The 14619-nt window shown below is 39.7% G+C and overlaps 1 protein-coding gene across 2 annotated transcripts in view; it reads right to left on the bottom strand.

Moving 5' to 3' along the window:
- The window catches only part of ADAM12 (ADAM metallopeptidase domain 12), a 327649-nt gene that overhangs the window by 139826 nt on the left and 173204 nt on the right, over positions 1-14619 (bottom strand). For both annotated transcript variants that reach the window (XM_048505732.1, XM_048505733.1), the window contains exons 4-5: positions 10705-10783; positions 3618-3694 (exon numbers count right to left, since the gene is read on the bottom strand). In XM_048505732.1, coding sequence (XP_048361689.1) covers positions 3618-3694; positions 10705-10783 — 156 coding nt within the window. The remainder of the gene's footprint in view (positions 1-3617; positions 3695-10704; positions 10784-14619) is intronic.

The following is a 14619-nucleotide window of genomic DNA, read 5'->3' as shown; positions in this document are numbered from 1 at the left end:
TACGTATATTTCAGTTGCCCTCTCTTTTTCTGAAGCTCATCTTGCTGGCATAAAACAGGAAATTAACAGCTCATTTCCTTTTTTAAAAAATGAATCAGCAGATTCACATTACTGTTTTGAAGATCAGAGATGTGGAGCTAGGGGAGGAACCATGTCTATATTTTCCCAGCAAATAGAGCTAACTTAAGTTTTGGAAGTACAGAAGAAGTTGATTTTCATTGAGGAAATGTCATGGAAGGAAAGAGTTAGACTCCTTCACTCCATGCCACTTTTTCAGTCTCTAAAGAAGCCACTTGGCTAACATGAGGGGCTTCTTGGGGTGGGATTTAAAGCTTGTTGAAGCCTCTGTGAACTGTGGAGGATCTTTGTGGCTAGAATACCAGCTGGTAGATGGAAATTGACCGCTGAATTAGGACTCTGGACAAAGAGTGTTTGGAAGATTCCCCATGTAGTTTCAAGAAGCTCTATCCCTGAGTAAAGTATAAAGCTGAAATTTCTGTTAACTTACTCCAGGATGAACTCATGGCTCATGGCCATTTGGAATATAACTGGACTTTGAACACAACCACCCTCCATTTCTTTACTGCTGGAAGATAATTATTCTTATAGATAAAGAGAGATTTTGTCTCCACTGACTGACAGTGGACTTGTGGTGAGATAATCCTTTTATCTGGGAAACTAAATCAGAATTGAACATGATTTGAGATATGAATGGAATGCCTATTTATGGCATGATAAGGTTAAAATTAATGTGTTTACAAATGTACTTCCAAGTATGGAAAAATTGGTCCCAACTCCACCCTGTACTCCTGAAATCTAAGGGAAGGATAAAAATGTGTATGTAATGGTAATGGTATTATTTATTTTAACCCACACTTTTGAGTGGATTTTTGCAGTCCCATGCATTTTGTTATCTAGTGGTACAATCATGCCCAAACCACCTGGGTGAAATTGTATTCATAAAATACAAGCCCGTATTGCAATTGCTTAAATATGTAGCAACATTTTTACGATTTATAACATCTAATATGCAGTCAGCATATTTCTTAAAGAAGACTTTCATATTTTCTATTGTGATGGACTACATGCCTGAAATGCTTTTTTAAGAAGTATGACTTATATAATAATCTTAGGTGTTATTTTTTTCAAATTCCCATATATGGGGAAATTAATACTGTGGATGAGACTTCTTTAGATTGTTCACCATTTCATTGTACCCTGAGGAAGAGGTTGCCTGGTTTGTGACAGTAGGAAGCTTTTCAGTAATATAGTTCTAGTTCAGGTTCAGGTTATACCTTGGTAATGACTACAGCTTATCCCATTAAATAAAATGGCTACCTGTGGTGGTGACAACTCACTTCCAGCCAATCACCATACAAACTCACTTCCAGCCAGTTGTCACACATGGCTAATTTCCATCCAATTGCTATGCACACATGGTTTGGGGGCAGTGCTTACACAGAACAGGTAAAAACACAAACAAAACAGTGGAATATGGCAGTTACTTTCTTGGCAATCACCCTTCTCCTCCAGTGCTGAACAATTACAGTCACTGTACTGTCTGCAGCTGTCTAAGGAGGATCAGGCACAGGCATCAGCCACTCCCTGTATGAGGGTTGTGACTGCTGGTAACTGCAGTGTTGTGTGGTGATGCAGGCATTCAGGAAGAGGGAGGAAAAAGAGGAGACAGCTGGTGACATGAGGCCAAGGAGGGAGGAAAGGCAAGAGTGGTTGCCCACCTTGGTGGGCACCATTAATCCTTGCAGGTGTCCAGGAAGAGGATGAGGAGGGAGTAGATAAGGAGAAGCCAAGGGGGGGGGGTGTAAGGCAGAAGGAGTTGGCCCCTTGATGGGCACCATTAACCCATCAACAATTTTCTAGGCCCATTGTATTTGTTTGTACAATAGTATTTGTATTTGTACAACATTGTATTTGTACTTGCATTTGTACATTGTATTTGTTTGTACAGTTTGTTTGTGCAATTTGTTTGTATTGCTATCAAGCTGTGAAATTAGTTTGCTGAACTAAAGCAACATATAGTGGTCAACACACCTGAAAGCTACTATCTCATATGGACTCTTCACTACGGCCAGTCTCAGTTGCCAAGACAGGGATCTGAAGCATCCTGGAGACAGAGTTGAATATTCTGTCCCTAAATGTTGCTTCTGTACATTAAGGCTCAAGCACTTGACCAGGGTAATCTAGAAATATTCACACTATCTGTCACAGAGCCTGCTGAATATATTAGTCTGGAATCCAATTTTGTTATCATGTTGTATGACATCACAAAACTGCTAAAATTCTCAGAAAAAAGTGGGAAAATTTCAAAAACCTGGTGACACTCCTGCTTTTATTCATATAAGTGATTTAAGGCTCATGTGAAATAGTACAATTGAGTAATATGAGTATTTTACTTTTATATAGTTTTAGAAAAACAAGTTTACTCCTAGAGGAGAAAAGAAAGAAAAACCTTGCATGTACTCTGTAATTGCACATGGGATGGGGCTTTTGATTTTGAAAACTGTAAGAATAAGTGGAATGTATTTAATTTATAGATACTGATATTTGAATTTATACATTACAGATTGGCTTGAAAAAGAATTACCAAAATAAAACCAGATCTGGAGGTTTTATAGCCAAATAAGACTTTATGCTACCTGTTGGACTATTTTAAGAACATCTGGAGTTGTCACCAGGAAACAGACAGAATTATATTTTATGTGTCATAGGTTTAGATCAGGGGTCTGCAACCTGCGGCTCTCCAGATGTTCATGGACTACAATTCCCATCAGCCCCTGCCAGCATGGCCAGTTGGCCATGCTGGCAGGGGCTGATGGGATTTGTAGTCCATGAACATCTGGAGAGCCGCAGGTTGCAGACCTCTGGTTTAGATATTACTCACTTTGCAAGTTTTGAATATGCATTGATGTAACTTCTTTTGTCTGTATCAGTTCCAGGACTCGCTTTTAAAATACCATACCCAAAAAACCACTGAGCTCACAGAGAGATCAAAACATGAAGTTAGGATACAGCTCCTATGAGGCAGTGGTTCTGTGACACAGTTTGGCAAGCAGGCATGCCTTTTCACTCATCAACTTCATTTTTTTCTCCTCACCTCTCTTTCTGGGGTTATTTTTTTTTTCAAATACAGATATCAGTACTCATGTTGTACATCCCCAACATTTGGTAAACTGAAGGTAAACATGTGGTCAACAGTTTCCTTTTCAGCTAATATTGTTAATGGACAAAAGACTTTGACATGGCAGACACAACAGGAGCTTTCTTGAAAAGGGCAGAGCAGATACGAAAAGCTAAGAAATATCATATGAGATTTCTGGTCACCTGTCCACATGGCCAACCACAGGACAGATAAAAGAAAAAAAAGGGATGGAGAAGGCTCGAGAACCTAAGCAGATTGAGATATTCAAGTGAAATTGGTATAGGTTTTTGACTTTAAGGAGGCTTTTATTTTGAGGGGGTCTGCCTAGCTGGGATTAGTGGTCTCAGCATGGCTGCCTTCTAATAGCTGATAACACAAAAGCGGAACAAAATTGAGTCACACTCATGCCTTAGCAGACAGAGTTGCTAGCATCATTATTTCTTATTGTTTCACTTACCTGAGTCCAGAACATGTACTCAAACTGACTGCAGATTCAGCATAACCTTGCAAGCGACCATGGTAGTAGCAGTGTTCCTAATTAAATACAGAATAGTGGAAATATTCAGTATCTTTGTATTCTACATATTGGTTTATTGTTGTTATACTAAGTCAGTGATAGTGAACCTATGGCACGGGTGCCAGAGGTGGTACTCGGAGCCCTCTCTGTGGGCACGCGCACACAGAGTTCATCATGTGAGGGGCAGAAAATCATCCCCCTGATACACACATCTAGGCTGGCCAGGGCCACTGAGAACAACGTGCGCGCACTGCGGTGAGCATGGAGGCCTCAGCTGGCGGGCCTGGTGCCTGTGCTCCGGGTGGCTGTTGTCTGGGGGGGTGCACAGAGGAGGCAGAGATGCTAGAGAGACACAGAGCAGTGCACGCAAGACTTGCTGGAGGCTAGAGCAGGCTGGCCCCTGCTCGAACAGGTGGGGCAGAGGAAGAGGGAGCCGACCAGTTTTTTCTAAACTAAAACCTCAGCATTCAGGTTAAATTGCCAGGTTGGCACTTTGCGATAAATAAGTGGGGTTTGGGTTGCAATTCGGGCACTCTGTCTCAAAAAGGTTCGCCATCACTGTACTAAGTTCCTCATGTTGAAGGCTTCCCTGAATTTTAGGACTGAATGCCACCAAAACTGTGTATTTCCCTGTGTGAAACAAATAGAATCTTCTCAGTTCTTAGTTCTGCATTAAAATTAGTTCATGCTAATAAGATCTATGGTGCTCCTCATTCAGTAAGTTTCAAACAAGAATTTAAAACATTTTAAATGACACACTGACTCTTCATCACTATGGCTATTTCAACACAAAGTTTTGCTCTGTTTGGCTACCTTACTGCATGATGTCCTCTGTTCATATTTGTTCTGTATTTCCCCCTGAGATCTTTCCCTAACCTGGTTTAGTGCAATCTTTTTGAATAGACTGCAACTAAACTGCCTTTTGATGTTGTATGGATGAGAAGATGTCCAGTTTTATAGGTCCCACTCACATTTTTGCCTCAGATCTTGCAGGCACCATATGCACCCAACTGGAGAGCTTTTAAAAAATCTCTTTTTTTGCTAGATTGCTGCTCACCCCAGCTTCCATTTTTTTTAAAAAAATAGCCCATTTTATTGCAGAGTTATAAGAGGAAATATGAACACTGCATATCTCTCTTTATCATTCTGAGAGGAAAATGTTAGAGGCCTTTAAAAGATTAAAGCCAATAATTAATAGATTATGGCAACAAATTGTTATAATACTAGCGGGCCTGGCCACGCGTTGCTGTGACTTAGTCTGGTGAAGTGGAAAAGAAAGAAAAGGGGAAGCGAATGGTTTGAACATGTGCCATTGCACAATGATTGCAAGGGAGGGGAGGGGCAAGGGGCCCCTCGCTCCCCTCCCTCTCCCCCCTTCCCTTGCATGGCAACCCAGCCGGTCCCTCCCTAACGTTCCCCTTCCTCTGCTAGGATGGGTGGGCCATGTGCAGGTGGCTAGTCCTGTCCCTTTCACTCCCTTCCCTTGCAGGCAAATTATCTAGCGTAAAACACGCTGGGAGGCATAAGCTACATTGTGTTCAAATTTCAGAGCGTTTGGTCCAGCAAACCCCCGAACCCTCCCTCACCTTCCCCTTCCTCCGATAGGGTGGGGGGGGTCATATCCAGATGGCGGGCCCCATTCCTTTAACTGCATAAGGCAGTGGTTTTCAAGGAAGGCATGGTTGGTTCCCTTGTATCAGAGGGTGTTGCTTCAACAGCCAGCAGATGGCGCTGTTGGGGAACAGAACTGTGGTTCCAACTGTCACAGGTGTGACATGTACACAATAACTGGCACAGTTGTGTCATGTACACAACAGGAGGTGTGGAAACAGTATGGAAACCTGGCAGCACGCGAATGCAATGTTGTGTGAAAATTTCAAAGCAATCGGTCCAGTAGTTTGGGAGATTACCTGTCAGCAGAAAAACACACTGGTAGATTTTTATATATATGGATTGTTAGGAGCTAAGAGTTCCTGGTAAATGGTGGCCATGGGAGGTTGAGATGAAGAAAACTGTTGTGTGGGTATTCTGTTGCCACTGTGAAAGCCTCTGCATTTTCAGCAAAGCCATGTGGAAGAAGTTTATGCTTACTGGAAAACTGTGATATGGGGCACAGTGTAAAATAAAACAGCAGAATTAGACTGTCATTTACCTTTAGGCTTTCAATATAGATATGTTTTTATTAATGAGAGGCAGATATATAATATGTGTCTAAGCACACAAAGCAAGGTAATTCCCTGTTTTCATGGCTTCAGAAATGCTTGAAACTTATGAAAAGGGGTGGGGGGAGAGAAAGCATTTTATTAAATTATGCTGACATGGGAGCATAATAAAAAGAACAGGAATAAAAGGGAGATCTTCTATTTTCAGAAACAACAGGCTTGTTTCATTTGTGGCTTGGTTATTATATTTCTTTAATAAATCTAGCTGCTTACAAAAGGCAACCACAACAGAAGATATATACTCAGTAAAGATGCACATTTGTCTAGAACCAAAGTTAATGCTATTGTTGACTAACAGCATATTCCCAATTATGGACCCAGCTAGAACATAATGATTATATCATGTTCAGCATTTCTTTGTGACTTTTTAAAAACAGCTTTTCTGAATGCCATGTGGAAACCCAAAGCCTCATTGTAAAAGGTTGCTTTTTTATTTTATTAGAGAAAGGAAAGTTATCAGTCATATTTCAACCTGGCAGTCATCCCACTCTGCCTCTTATTACTCTGGTTCATTCATATCTAAGCTGCATTAATTAACCTTTCCAGTATCGGGGCATGGTTTTCAATTACATCGCCTCAGACAGCAGACTTCTAAAGACCACCTTGATTTTGTTAGAGAAAGCAATAACGATGAAAAGACCAGGGTCGAGTTTTAACAGCTCAGGAGTATGATTTCTTGGCAAATTTGATTACACAGTAAAGAAAATATTAGTTGTGCACAAGAGTTATCTCTCCTTTTCTTTTTACTTTGTAGGTGGAGATCTAACTGTGCACAAAATGAAAGATCTATAATCTACTTGCAGTTCACACGGTTGGATAAAGACTAATGTAATATCTCTCAGATTGTTTCGGCACCATTTTTCTAATCTTCACCAGAGCAAGAAGAATACAAAATATAAATGGTGTTCAAAACTCCAGTTTCGAAGACTGTTTATATTTATACTATGCAGATATTAATACATGCACAAATGAGTGCACGCACACACCATTATAATTAAAAGCAGAAAGTTATAACACACAAATGAGCACAAGCAGCTCATTTCTTCTGGCAAAAGAAGACAGGAAATGGAGAGATCTCTAGGAGTCAGGGAGAAGGCAGGATAGACTGAGAAGAAGCTGCATTGTGCCAAATTCCCCAGGAAGACTTGGCATTCAGGCTGTCATTGATTTTCTCAAAGCAGAAGAGCATCAGTGACAGCTGGAAAATTCAAAAATAATATTAATAAGTTCAACAAATGTTTTCATCTTCAACCTTAGCCAAGATTACTTCCTGGTCCCCTGCGTTCAAACACCAGTTTAGTCAGGATCATTATTAGGAAGGGTGAAAATAACCCTTGGGAGGTCCTATTCACCACTCAGGTTATTAGCTAATGGAATCTGACAACTTTTTAGACTGAATATTTTTGTAAAAAAAAACACCTACTAACTAGCATATTAATGATGACATTAAAGAACTATGCCACTATTTATTCTGCAGCCAGACCCCTGAGAGGTTTCACCCACAATTATAATATCACTGGTTTAATATTTTTTTTAAAAAAATAACTAATTGCTAATGCATCTCCAAAATTTGTTCAAAACCTAGCTGCACTTTTTCCAAACTAAATAAATCATGGATGAACAGATTTTGGATGACTTTGGATGAACTGCATATTCTATGGCTCTGAGTTAAGCCCACACTAAAGATGACATAAGGATAATGCCAACCAGGCATGGGATGAGTCAGTGAGGCAGTGACTGAACAGAGAAGTATGGCCCAGGTTTACAAGGTCCTAGGGCTCAGTGATCAATATGATTGTGTAATCTTTTCCCCTTATTTCTTTTTGCACTCCAACCCAGTGACTCTTTATGCATCCTGGGTGCAATAAAAGACTGATCCTAAACACATATGCTCAGAATCGTGTTATGCCAAAGATATTCACTCAGTGGCTTAGAAGTCACCAGTGATTCTTTGACACATCACCCTTTGCTCTTTTGACCAGCATTTGAGCACCATTGCCAAGAACCCTGTTGAGCTAGGATAAGAAGCATTGGAGAACTCAGCTCCAGAAAGAGACAGAGTTCTACGCTGAGGCAGAAAAAGAGAATCCAGGCAACCCCCAGCACTACAGGGATATTTCAGACCCAAAGCTGTAGGTCCTGAGGCCATGCCCCGAGATCCTGCCCCCAGCTCCTAAGGGCCATGTTCCAAGAGCCTACAGTTGAGACCTTGGCATTAGGAGACCCAACTGATATTCCAGAAGCAGTAACAGCTATCCTGTAGCTGGGCTGGTCCAAAGCCAAGACTCTCCAGGCTCTGCCACTGCCAGACGGGAACAGCAGAGACAGAAGACCCACCCAGAAGCAACCCACTGAAGATACAGTGCCAGGCTTGTACCCCATGCATCAGCTCTTGATTCAAACCATGGTTGCAGTAGATATAATCCTTTTCAGGATCCTGCCCAATTAAGCCTTCAACAAGATGAGTCCCAGAGGCTGTATTTAGGGTACATTGACAAATGGAAGGCAATGAATAGGAAGAGGTGGCAAAATCAGCTTGAAGGAGTATTGCATAAAGCACAACATATCATGTTATCTTCCTAGAGAGTTCTGTTTCCTCTTTTCCATATTGGGATTAGTGTGGAGACAGCAATCTTGCAAACTCTGGATGACCCCTAATAAACAACCTTTGATGGTCATTTTGTTTCTCTGCAGTCTCACAGAGGCAGAAGGATTCCCCCATCAAGGAGACACTTTCTTTTACCATTTTTAACAATTTACGAGAATCTCACAAAATATGGTGGCAATTTTTATATACATGGAAGAGAACATGATATATACCAGACATAGTGGCCATGAAATCTTTCAGGGAAGGGGAAATCCCATTCCCCCTGTTTCTTTCAGATCTTTCTTCCTAATTTTCCTTTACTCATACACCCTTCCATGCTCCCATTCCCCTACTGCTCACTCAACCCATCCACGCTTTTCTTTTCTCATTTTGTATTGCTCTGGCAGACTAAAATGCTACTTTTCTTTGTGACAACTGATCATTTTTTTTTTGCACAATTAAATTGTGCAACATTAGTGCTCTGAGAGCATAACGATTATTTTACTCTCTTTGGAGTATCCCTGCCTTTTTTCTCAGTGGGGACCCAGTGACTTACGTCATTCTCCTCTCCTCTGTTTTTTATCTTCTCCCCAACCCTTTTAAAACTTTTCTTATTTTTCTGTAATCCTGGGATTTATCTCAGGTTAGCACAAGACTGTTATGAAGCTCTTTATATTCCCATTGTGCGGATTTTACATCTTCACCAGGATAAAGAATATTTTAAATATTTTTAAAATCAAAGGTATTTTTTGATAGCAAGGCAGAGAGGGGAATTCCAGCAAAGCATAAAATGTTTTAACCATTTTCTAAATCATTATACTATATTATTTTCCTATTTAGACTGCTGTTTTTGCATTCAGTTTAAAACTCCAGTTAAAATGAGTATATAGTAATGGCTCCAATATGGTGCACCAAACACATTGCTTTTTTTTAAAAAAAGAAATCCCATTAATATGAGTTTAATCAAAAGATAAAAGATAAATATAATAATTAGGATCAGCCAGTGTGCTGTTTTAATTAAGAAGCTTTACTTACAGCCAGAAGACAAAAAACACTCTTTCTTCAAAGCACTTCTGTATTTGTAAAAGGAAGATTCAAAATTCCTTGGGAGAACATGTGTGTAAATCTTCACAATCACTGGTTAATACACAAATCTTTCTTTCATCCCTCCCCCCAGTATTTGACTCAATAAAAACAGGAAAAATGAATAGAAGAACATTTTTTGTATTGTAGAAGGCAAAAAGGCCTTTGGGGCACAACATGTCTGCTGCATAATGGGTGTGAGTGTCCATTGCAGCAAGATTTCTTGTATAGACATATTTTCTGGAGCCTCGCCTTTCACCTTCCATTCTCACCACGGCAAGTGAGACCACTTCTAGCACAACTTTAATTTGCTTTGCTGTCAGAGAGGAAAGGATTTGCCAGTGAGCACAGCTTTGCCCTGGACATCTTCCTCGGCCCATAGCCAGCCTACCTAGCTTCACTGTGCCGTATCTTGATACAACAATAATATTCACTGTGCAATATCTTGATGTAATAATAACAGAAAGGACTTTTCCAAGGAACTGTACAAGCAGGTTTCTTTTTCACTCCATCCTACCTCCTCCACTCTACTCCTGATGATCAGGAGGCCTTTTAAACACTTTATTTTAAACTAGCCTTTCTTTTAAAACAAGCCTGTCTCTTCCCTGCTGCTGCACAACAGGGAGAGAGAGAGAGAGAGAAAGTGTGTGGAGAGATCTGTGTCTTCAAGGCTGATTTGATAGGCTGAGTTAAAAGAACCAGGAACATAGAGCCGGCAGAATTCAGCAGACAAAGTACACTGCAGGCAGTCACCTTGTGTGTAAACAGAGAAATTGCGGAGACCCCACTACAAGCCCATTGTTCAATAAAGAGCCTTGAGATAAACCTTCCATGCATAATGGGCCAGGATCTCCTTTTGAGACTTTATGCACTATAGAAACTGGTTCATATTCAAAAAAAGCTGCTTGAAGTTTGTTGAAAAGCTCTAATGGGTACATTTTCAAAGAATCTTAAGTGCTTAAATCTTATAGCCAGTAAAACCAAATCTATTAAAGCCTTTTGTACCACTTAGAACTTTTCCTTTCACAAACATGATTTTCTAACAACATGGCCAAAACCTATTATGGCCTCATTCATAAAGTCTTTTAATGATAAAGTACTATTTTACTTCCTGGCAAGAAGTCACAAGTCTTACCGTGTAATTACGCATGAGAACAGCACAGGTACCATCTTCCAAATAATGTGTTTCCGTGAAATTACCAGCAAAAAGACCACTGGAAAAAAAATTAAAAAACACATCTTAAAATCCCAAGCCAAATTTTTGTATAAATTGATATTTTTTTGTTAAAAAATGAAACAGAAAGTTAATAGTGTCAATAGTTATTATATTGTCTATGACCACTTTTTAAAATGTTCACTAGATGTTTATAAATTTGTCTCTCACTCTTACTGGAAAGGAAAGGACAGGAAAGTATTATGAGCCAGTCCTGGGAAATGAGGAATTCAACATGGAGCCTGAAGGCACTGTGGATCAAGAGCTGCAGGCAACAGAGGCAGCTCCTGCCAGCCAAGGCAGAGCGAACTTCAAGCCCTTCCCTGCCAGCAGAGGCAGAGCCAGAAACAGAGCCTGATGCTGTGCAGCTGGGAGAGCCATCAGTTACCTTAGATGAGCTGAGTAACAAGCCAGCTGCAGGAAGAAGGCAAAGACAAAGGCAGCAGCTAAGTGATAAAAGAAGTACCTGCATTGCTGCTTGCTATGGCAGAAGGTTCTTTGAACTGCAGGCATCTGCTTCAGGGGAGAACTGAGTCATCTTAGGACCCTGGTCCCATTAGCTGGGACATCTTACTTAAGCCCTGTCATGGGCATAGCTGGACCTGGATGATGTATTTCCTGGTAAGCCCCACATGTCTGGTCTTCCTCTGACCTCTGGCTCTCAGCCTGCCTGCTCTCTTCAATGACCTAATTATGCCTTTGAGGGAGGGACAGGGGCAGCGGGGCTGGGCTTGGGAGCTAGAAGGGAGCTTGGGAGATTACAGGGGTAAAAAGGGTATTTGGACCCATTTAACTGGGAGTGTGATGGAGTTCAGATTTCGTAATTTGGGTCAGAATGCACCAAGTTATTCTGATATATTTGGTGAGCTAACTCAGTTTGCCTAGCCCAATTCCAAATGCAATAATTTCAAAATACAATATAAAAGGTTGCATAATGCTAGAATACGGATCACTATAATGATTTGAGCTATAGTTAACCCCAGCTGGGGAATGAAGATACCCATGTCTGAAGCTAACTAATGAGTTATTCTGGTGTGGATTAGTTTGGAGGAAATAGATAAAAACAAGATACAACTGGTGGATTTTTTTTGTAAATAATCTACAGTTAACAGTTATAAAATTGCAAGCAATGGAAGAAGAAATAAATCCTCAGAATTATAACAGTGCCCTTGTTATAATGAGCTGTATTTCTACAGTCTCATCTGTGAAAACCCTGGTGATTTACATCATCTGGACATAGGACTAACATTTCAAAATGTAAGGGAGGAAACTGGTTCTCTCATTTCTTGAGAAACCTCCTGGCACTTTAAACATTAGAAACAACCTAAAGACATTATTTCACTACACATTTCAGTTAAAGGGAATACCTAAACACTATATGTTTGCTGTAGTTTTGTTCTAGAAGCAAATATTCCTGACGGTTGACAGTTGTCTTATGCTATATTTATAAGATGTCTTCATAAAGAAATCATTGTGCTTCTTAGCTAAACTGGTCTTTTTACTTCATAAGAGAAAGTAATTTTAAGGGGGGGGGGTGCGGAAACTGTATATCAATCAGATGGGAAGGAAACCAATTTAGAATGAAGACATTTTATGGCAGAGAATGCATGTTCAAACCATTTTCAATACACAGTGATTGGATTTGGTTACAGTTAATGCAGACACAACTTGTCATGGAAACCTGAAAACTCAATTGTGCTGATTTGTATCATAAAGGCAAGTCAAAATATATATTGCTTAAATTTCTGACTAAAATTTCCAACAGTTAGTATGTGCAAATAGATGCCCACAGATCCTTTCAGGCATCAACCACGTATGCCAATGTAGGAATGTTTCTGAAAATCTGTGGCAATTTCAATTTTGCAATGATTTTTATGTGATCATTGACTTACACAATAAAATCATTTTCCTCTAGGGGAATGGGGGCGTCAATGCCAGAAAGATCAATGTAATCACAAAATCAGTAATTCTGACAGAAAGTGTCAAAACATTCACATTTGTAGATTGTGAGGATGTCAAACACTGCTCATAACACTGCTTCTACAGGACATGAAAAAAGTAAAGGCTAAATGAGGTGGCCTCTGAATTTAGAAATGCAGCAGCAATAAGGAATAATTGATAGATTATGCCCTTTGGCTGTTTCACTAAAACTAACATTAAAAAATTATTATCTGAAAAGGCAGCACAGGATATTCTTATATATTTCTTGCCAAGTCAATTAAAACTTTTAGTATTTTGCTATCTTTCCTTCCTTAAAATTTCTTTTCTTGGAAAAAAATCCTTCCTCCTTCTTGCCTTTCCACACTTCTTCCAGAGGCAGGGTATCCTCTGTAAATATCACAATCCCTTTCCCTCCCATTCTACTCAAAGATCTTAAAAGCAGAACAGCTGAATCACTGAGTAAGAATAAGAATCTATATCCAGTCTAAATGTTTATTGCAGAGCAAGTATAGCATATTTCAAAATGTACAAATATTGTTAAAATTATATTTGCAATGTGGACTTTAGATACCCCTTATTCCAATCTACATATGAACTGACAAATCTTAAGAAATGTAGAATTAACGGGAAAAGGAAACTTGTGTAGATCAACATATTTCCATAGAACATAATATATCTGCAAAATGTCCATGTTTTCTTGAGGGGACTCTGAAACCAGCTTAAAATAGAATTTACTCATAAAAACAATGGAATACATAGAAATTCAATATGCTGCAAGTACATGTATACTTTTAATAGAGGAAGAAAAATCTTCTTTGGGAAAAGTTTCTGAATAACAAAGGATGGAGAGAGCGAGGGGGGTTGTTCAAAGATTGTTGTGAAAAGTTTCACAGAAAGAAACCCCTTTATTACCAGAAAACCAGGTCAACATAGGTGGATTCTGCATAGCACAAATATAACATCTTTAAGACATTATAGAAAGCATTTTGGAGAAGAACTTTGCACAGATCTCTTCCCCAAAACGAGTTCAGCCCATTATATTTCTCTCAATCTGGGTTCTAAAAAAATCACTAGAAATCTATTTTCCCAACCTGGGTTGAAGACTATTTCTGCCTATTGGGTGAATGCCAGCAGGCCCAACATTTCTGCAGCTGAAACTTCTTGCTTTCATTTCTGCTGCTCGCAGCTGCCATTTTGTGTACTGCTGAACATTCACCGTGAAGGTTCCCCATGATTAGAGAAGCTGCAATATGAGCGTTTTTGTGTCAATGCAGCTTCACAGATGTATACCTCAAAACAAGAGGAAAAATGACATGTGCAGGGGATTGCTAGGCTAAACAAACTTTATTCATTTACTTTTTATGGCAAAACAGCAAATGGCTGCACTGCAAGCAGAGGAAACCTCCATGAGAAATCTCCACAGAGAATCTCCTGCAGCACACAAAATGGCGGGCACCACTGTGAAACTGACAAGAGCTCCATGAAGCAGGCAGGAAAAAGATCCATTTTGGCTGGTAACTCTTGTGTTCTCCCGTGCTGTGGGAACACAGAATCTCAAAACGGATCTTTTCATGATGTCCTAAAGATGTTATATTTATGCTGTGCAGAAGATAATCATATTTTAGTAATATTTAATCACTGCTAGTTATTGTTAATCAATTTATATTTAACTATATTGGTTTTTTTTTTTGTGAAATAGAGAAGACCAGTGGGGGACCTGAAAGTACATTTTACCCACATCCCCTACCTTATATGCCTCACTTCAGCAGCCCCTTGTTTTTTCAATATTTATAAAATGTAGATGGGCCTTCTCTAGGACCTGCTTTGATTCATTCCTCTCAGCTGTCCTAACAGGCAGATTTCAGAGAATCTTGTATGATCGGAGAACTTGTTATT

This window comes from Sphaerodactylus townsendi, linkage group LG08, assembly GCF_021028975.2.
Source record: "Sphaerodactylus townsendi isolate TG3544 linkage group LG08, MPM_Stown_v2.3, whole genome shotgun sequence".
NCBI lineage: Eukaryota > Metazoa > Chordata > Lepidosauria > Squamata > Sphaerodactylidae > Sphaerodactylus > Sphaerodactylus townsendi.
The sequence above is the reverse complement of the archived record's forward strand: the minus strand, read 5'-3'. Positions and strand labels throughout refer to the sequence as shown.